The following is a 7779-nucleotide window of genomic DNA, read 5'->3' on the forward strand; positions in this document are numbered from 1 at the left end:
AAATTCATATTCCTTTGACTTTGCTTTTGTCGTTTATTTTTCTTATAATATTGAATTTTTAATAAAAATTTCTAGAAATATTAACTAACATACAATGACTTTTACTTAATCCTTTATGGCAACTAATGTAATCAATAAAAATTAAGATAAAAACGAACAAAAAATTCACGTTGTATCCGCTATATTTGAGAATATCCTTGTATACCTATTTTTCCAATCCAAAAATCCATTCAACCGCATCTTTATTAATAATATAAATACACACTGTCGAGTAATCTAAATCATTCACAACCAAAATGTTCATAGCCAAGTGTACCGTAATATTCCTCTGCATCCTGCAATCACAAGCCAAATTTTACGAAACAGATGTAGGTCCATACGGCTACGGCCGCTACAGCACACACGAATACGACCCCGACGTAGAATATCCGTACGGTCTTAGCTACAAGAGGTACCCATACCAGGATATAGTAGTTCCAAAAGTCGTTGAATATGAAGGTAAAGTTCCTGGACCGATAGGACTCGAATATGGATCTGCAGGAGGATTGGGCTATCCGGCTGGATATGGAAAATTGGGATACGGAGGCTATGGACACAGACCGTTCGTTGGTGCTCCTGTTGGAATTAGCAAAGGAATAGGTTATGGGTTCGTAAAACAGTTATATCCCCATATTCATTACTTTAGTTATCACATAAACTTATTTCAACGTTAGTTCTTATTGCTAGAAGTTACTTATTAATTTTTAAACGTTGATTAAACTTTTTTTTTATTTTATTTATCCGCATAAACCGCTAGAGTTATTAGAGGTAGGTTTATGATACAAATACAGAAAACAAGATACATTTTGGAAGATGACTTACAATAATATGGTAGAATGTACATGTATATACATGTAACAAAAATTCAATCATAATTTATTGTAGAGTTTACAGTAATTTAAAAAAGACAGAACTTCATTGAATTTTGTAACCAGTGCTTCTTTCAGGCTGTTGGGTATCTTGAATATCGCCTTGGCTGAGGTGTACTCTGGACATTCTATTATTATATAGTTGACTGTGAAAGGTGTTTGGCATCTTTGGCAAATTGGTGGTGGTTCTTTGGAGATTATGTAGCCATGCGTAAGTCGTGTATGCCCAAGCCGGAGTCTGCTGATAATTACCTGGTCTTTTCTTTTTGGTGGTATGGGAAGATTTGTGTTTGTTTTATCCCTTCTTGCCAGATTTTGTTTACATGAGTCTTGAATAAAGTTTTAGTATCTGATATTGATATACCTGTTGAAGTCGGAATGATCACATTGTTTATTGCTTCAAATTCTGTCTGGTCTGCTAGCTCATTACCAGTTATTCCGACATGGGATGAGATGATTAAACTTTGTTCGGTCTGTTCTCTGTAATATTTTATTATTTATTCTCTTACTTTTATTACCAATTTACAATGTTCTGCCATCTTTGTACTCTGTTGAAGGTACAAAGAAAGGAAACCTTCTTTCTTTTTAATCTTTATTAATCCAATTTTGAATAGATCATCTTCCAGGTCTTACATGCTTATAATCTCATGATGATTTTTCTCTTCTTTCTATTGCATTTTATCTTTCGTATTTTCCTGCAAATCTAAAGTTATGTTTTGATATTTTTGTTTATTCACATCTTTGAACATCCAAACATAAAAGGTTTTTAAAATTGTAGAAGCCTTTTAATAGTATTACATTAGACATTAGGATAGATACATTTTACTTTTATTAAAACATGTCCTATTTATGAATATCTCTTCATTTAGCTATGGTCCAGGAATTGGCTATTCTCATATTGCTCCGTACGGACCGGGAGTACTTGCCCACCATGGACCTTATGGTATTTCCCAAGTTGACAAAGGAATCTACAGTGATGGAAAACAAAACGTCGTAGGAGAACATTACAATCACTTGAATGGACATAACGGGGAATCTTTGAATCACGGAGATGCTGGATACAGCGCCGGAGAAGTAGCTCTTAAAGACATTAAGGGAGATTCAGCCCATTTTATAGATTCTGATGGGCTTAAGACAGGACACCACGAAGGAAAGAACTTTTATGGTGGAGAACATTTCAATACTGAAGGTATTTCTTTATTTTTTTTATTTAAAACAAATAGCTAATTTGTTTTGGCAATATTCTATACACTGTGCTTTATAATATGTTTTTTCTCTACTTTTATCTGTTTCTTTTATGTTTAAGGAAAACATGGCAACGAAAGAACATTAAACGCAAATCACAACAAAGGACATAACATTAAAGGCTTTAAGAAATCTCATCACTTAGACGAAACGGGTAAAACTGAGGAGTTTTATGATCAAGATCATGATGAAGGTGGCAATTATGCTTTTAATGGCAAATTTGGAAAATTCGGTGAAGGAGGTGGAGAAGCTTTTAAAGGAGGTTTCAATGACGGAAGGTTTAAATCAGGTAGGCGTAGGAAATTATTGATTTTAGCTAAAACAGTCTGATAAAATTAATGTTTATAAGGAAAGTTCTGATCACAATTTTCTGAGGTTTTTCTAAATGAAACACACTGTAATACATTTTTTGAAGCCTCGAAGTTAAAATCTCAGTGCAGATTTGAAATATTTCAAAGGAGTTCATTTGTAAGAGATTTGACAAATATGAGTTCAATAAATGATTTGGAATAAAAGCTGAATAATCCAAACAGGTTCAAAGCTTGTAGCATATAGACTGTATGTCCAAAAGCTGTTTGAAAGGGCAGTTATGAATTCCTACTTTCAGTTATGAATATCAAACAAGTAAGCTGAATTTAATTAGGTTTTTATATTTAACTTAGCAGCAAGCGAAGGCGTTAATAAACTCGAAATAGATAAGATCTACTAAAACTTCCATCTCGAGATCTTGTGCCTGGCTCCAGTAGTCTCATTTAAACGTATTACTAAATATATAATATAGCTCTATCTCTGTCACTCACATAGGATGCTCGTAAAATCTTTCTCTTTTTATAGGAGCCAATGTGATATTGACACCAGCAAATTATCCGGTCCGCAGTAGGTTGCTAGCATCGGTTGTGAGGATTGTATTGCGCACACAGTTGCCAGAATTCATATAATTTATGAAGATAAAAAGAAATACACACAAAATAATTAACAAGCATTAAGATGTTTTAAAGATAACAAAATATGTTTCTGTAGTAAAAACATTTTACTAAGATGAAATCTGAGTGAGCAATGTTTGCTGAGAATTTAAGTTCACTTTAGTTATAACAACCGTTGGACTAGAATATTTTGCAAATAAGCTGCAGCAAGTTCTTTCTTCCCATTGTCAGACATTTTTATGATACTTTTGGGTTATAGCATAATTGTTTTGTATTGATAGAGGGAGTAACTCCTTCTTTAGCAATTTCTTTATGCACTGGCATCTATAACAATGTTACCTTGTTGAGCTCCGCCAACTGTTTCTGCACTATTTCCACTTCAAGCTACTACGGATTCAAAAATTGTAGATTTCAGAATGTTTGGTACCTCTTGGCTATCAGAGAGTCAAAAAATCTTTTATAATAAATATTGGACGGATAAAGTAGATGCTGATAGATCTCCCATACCGGTACGAGCTCTAAATAAAAATGTTTACCTTAGGGCCCAGTTTTACGAGCGCTAATATCGTCGCGTTAGCAACGCCGCGTTAGCGTCGGCCCAACCGTACAATCGTGGTAGTTCCATTGTCCGAATATCCGAAAGATATTCAATTTAGAAAAAACTTTCAGATTTATGTTTATTATTTATAATATATCTTATTACCGAGATACATTCATCTGTTTTTATTCTTAGGCGAAGCTACTAAAGAAGGCCATTACGGAAACGAATACTTCCAAGATAAGACCCAAGGAAACCATGGAAAATTCGGCGGAAACAAATTTGCCCAAAATGAACAGGCTTATGGACTTAACAAAGGATTTGGAGAGCACGGGTTGACTGGACACCATGAAAATAGCAGGCTCTACAAGAATTTCCCGGAATATGGATATTACTAGACAAATTAATATCTTAGAAAAACAGTGAAACAGTTTTTATATTTTATTAGACGAGTGAAAAGCAAATAACGGTGTTCTAAGGATCTCAGTATTCAATAAAGACTTAGTTTGAATAATGACGAATAAAAAAGGCTTAATAATTCGTCTTACTGCAATATTTGCCTGTAAATAGTAAAGATACAACAATCTTGTATAATATAAAACTGTTTTATTACATTTGATGATATTTGTACGCTTACCGGTTTATGAAATGCCATGTGATACTTACACTTACCTCTTATTTTACAGCACTTAATCTTTTGTAATATTTTATCTTTATGTATCTATATATTAAGCACTGAATAAATGATGCATTTTATTAATTGACTTAATTATTGGGTAATTCCTGATCCATTATATAATTATACAAATATAACAAACAAAATATAACAGCGTACATCAGTCAAACTTGCTACCCGAGATTTTGCGGCCCAGTCAATATATCCGACGCAAAGTAAAAATAAAATAGAAATGCGAATTAGAACAAATACCACGATATAAAATTATAATATACTTTATTTATAAACTATACAGATGATTTTAAATTGTACGGGTTAAAATGTAAAATTCTAATTGGCGGAAATGGAAGCTATTAACGGAAAACTGCTAGGCATTAGCTAATACACCAGCCTAAGACTGTAAAATATTTGCTACCTGCTAAACTAGCGTATATATATATCGTTAGGCAAAAGTAATACACCGTGATCCCCATGTATGGCTGTATTTAACGTCTTTTTAAAACTAACACAAACTTTAATTTCATTTACATTCATTGTGGGTGCAGCAATTATAGGACTAGCCCACTTACTACTCTTTACCTTTGTTAAAATACTCACTATTCTACCTAACTTCTCCTCATTTTTTAGTTTCAAAGCATATGGTGTTTTATAAGTTCTGTGAAAGATTGGTATCACCCCATCCCTAAATTTTATATGCACTTTAAAATTTTTAATAGAAGACATGGCTTCTTCCCTGAAATTTTTGTTGAATTTTGCTCTACTAAAACCTAAATTTTATTGCTATCATTTTTAATTTGATGTTCACTACTTATTGAATCTAACCTTTCATTATTGCTGCCATTTATATTAAAACTTTAAAGCAATTTGGCAAAATAACACTTAACCAGTTACGTCCAAGTAGAAGTAAGAATGTATGATTGCAATTTATAACCACCAAAGGTAAGCAAAGTTTCCTACTATAACCCTAACAATTACTTCAATTTCTCCTACGATTTCTACATTCTGCCCGGTAGCAACTTTCAACTTATACTTTATAAGACACTTTTCTAAAAATGACAACTCTTTTTCATAATCTGTAACATGAATAACACTTTTACGTGCTCCGTAATCTAGTTCAAAATTTAAAAGCTTGCCTTGTATATCCAACGTGGCTTTACAAGGTTTCTCACGCTCTTGTTTTACATTACCTATTAAACCTAACTCTAAGAAATGTTCCTCACACTCACTATGATCATATTGCACTGTGTTCACTGAGTTTCTTCCAGTTCTTTGCAGGACAACTTTCTGGGTTATGATTCCTTTTACACCAATAACATGGTTTCCCTGACAGATGTTTGGATGACGATTATTTTGGTAAACTTTTGCTGTTTGTTGCACCCAAATTTGATAAAACTGTATATGAATCCAAAACTCTAGGGTTGATCTTCTACCGCCTACCACTTTGGGCTTCTGGACGAGCTCCTTCGAATGTTAAATTACTTTCAGTCAGTAATTTTCTTCTCATTGTATCCGATTTTAATCCACAAACGAACATCTCTTGTTGGGCTTTATTTAAGAAGTTACCAAATTGCCAGTATTTGGAAAGGTTTTTTAACTTTTGAGCATATTCTCTTAAAGGTTCATTTGGCTCCTGTTTTCTTAAATAAAAGTTATACCTCTCTGCAATAACTAGTCGCTTTGGAATATAGTGCAGAATAAGAACATATATATATATATATATATATATATATATATATATATATATATATATATATATATATAAGAGTAAAATGTAATGGCATGTCTCGCAAAACAAAAAGAAAAATAGGTATGGCAACCGTATATAGGTATTTCTGACTATTGGTCGTCTATAGTACGGTGCAGCCAAGTTAGAAAAGGAGCATGTTAAGTTGGGAAAGGATGTTAATATATATATATATATATATATATATATATATATATATATATATATATATATATATATATATATATATATATATATCGAGAAAAGGAGTACGACCGTCAATCCAATATAAACTAAGGTACACTCGAAGAGTGGTGGGTTTTTCGGTCAAAGTGGAGAAATAAAAGACAAAGACGATGGCTACTTCATCTATTTATTGAAGACGTTTCGCTTTCTGCTCAGAAAGCATCATCAGTTCATCTAAAAAGAACAATATGAAAATGGATGTTTGGTTTCATATTGTTCTTTTTAGATGAACTGATGATGCTTTCTGAGCAGAAAGCGAAACGTCTTCAATAAATAGATGAAGTAGCCATCGTCTTTGTCTTTTATTTCTCCACTTTGACCGAAAAACCCACCACTCTTCGAGTGTACCTTAGTTTATATATATATATATATATATATATATATATATATATATATATATATATATATATATATATATATATATATATATATATATATATATATATATATATATATATATATATATATAATACTAATAAATAAGACACATACGGGTTTTTATTTTTAATTTGTTTATTGACAGAACTATGACTGACTGATTGACACAAGACAAGAGTATCTAGAAAAATAAGTGGTCTCTTTAACTAAGGGTACTTTCATAACAGTACTGTGCAAGAAAGTGATCAAAATGGAGATTCAGATACATATTCAGATTTATCCTGTGATTTTGGCAGTACCAATTGTGGAACTGTAAGTACTCCTTTGGGACTTTCCCACTTCCGACATAATAGACTATTGGAAGGATTGAGCCATTGATCCATTGAGCCCAGTACCTACGTCTTTACAGTTCAACTATATTTGGTTATTTCCTCACAAATAGGTCTTACTCCATTTTTTAAGCATTCTAGTATGCTTTTTAAGTAATTATTTTTCTTTTGACTCTTTTTAAGGTTTTGCAGGAAAGTCTGATTATAATCTTCTTCTATTCTCTTGTTTTCAAGTCTTGTACTGTCTACTTTTAACACTACAGTTCTGGCAGGGTCGTTCGAAATAGGGTCGCTTAGAAAGAATATCGTCATTATTACGAGGACGTTCTTTTGGATGTATATATATTTAGGGATTCTACAGTATCCACTGCCTTCCCTCGCTCAACCGTTTCCATCTCTCTCTGTTGTCCCATTCTCCATCGTTTAGGCCTCTCTTATTCATGGCGTCATCTACTTCGTTGCTCCAGGATTTTTGGGGTCGCCCTCTTTTCCTCCTTCCTATGGAACTCCATTCAGTTATTCTTTTTATTCATCTGCTGTCGCTAGTTCTTCTTACATGTCCATACAACTTTAGTCTTTTTTGTTCTATATATGTTAGTATGTTTGTATATATGTCTGTTTCTATTCATGTTCTTTGCTTTATTTCGTCATTACTTCTCCTATCCATTCTTGTTACTCTGCAGCATCTTCGCAGGCATTATATCTCTGTTGCTACTATCTTACTGCTGTTTTTCTTGTTTATGATCCAATTTTCACCCCTTCTTTTTTGATGATGTTGATGTACTACATCAAAGTGTTACTGTTGGAGTATCT

The 7779-nt window shown here is 32.8% G+C and overlaps 1 protein-coding gene across 1 annotated transcript; it reads left to right on the forward strand.

Annotated features, from left to right (window-relative positions):
• The first annotated feature begins 289 nt into the window (after positions 1-289).
• LOC140439107 (uncharacterized) lies at positions 290-4370 on the forward strand. Its single transcript, XM_072528799.1, has 4 exons — positions 290-646; positions 1778-2097; positions 2215-2442; positions 3810-4370. Exons 1-4 carry the CDS (start codon positions 297-299, stop codon positions 4010-4012), a joined length of 1101 nt encoding a protein of 366 aa, XP_072384900.1. The 5' UTR covers positions 290-296; the 3' UTR covers positions 4013-4370.
• Positions 4371-7779: the final 3409 nt, after the last annotated feature.

Source organism: Diabrotica undecimpunctata, chromosome 4 (genome assembly GCF_040954645.1).
Source record: "Diabrotica undecimpunctata isolate CICGRU chromosome 4, icDiaUnde3, whole genome shotgun sequence".
Lineage (NCBI taxonomy): Eukaryota > Metazoa > Arthropoda > Insecta > Coleoptera > Chrysomelidae > Diabrotica > Diabrotica undecimpunctata.

Bases quoted from the DNA above. Each gene is read 5' to 3' on its own strand.
- LOC140439107 (XM_072528799.1), top strand. From the start codon at position 297: ATGTTCATAGCCAAGTGTACCGTAATATTCCTCTGCATCCTGCAATCA. The intron at 647-1,777 runs GTTCGTAAAACA...CTCTTCATTTAG, and splicing joins AGCAAAGGAATAGGTTATGG to CTATGGTCCAGGAATTGGCT. The intron at 2,443-3,809 runs GTAGGCGTAGGA...TTTTATTCTTAG, and splicing joins TGACGGAAGGTTTAAATCAG to GCGAAGCTACTAAAGAAGGC.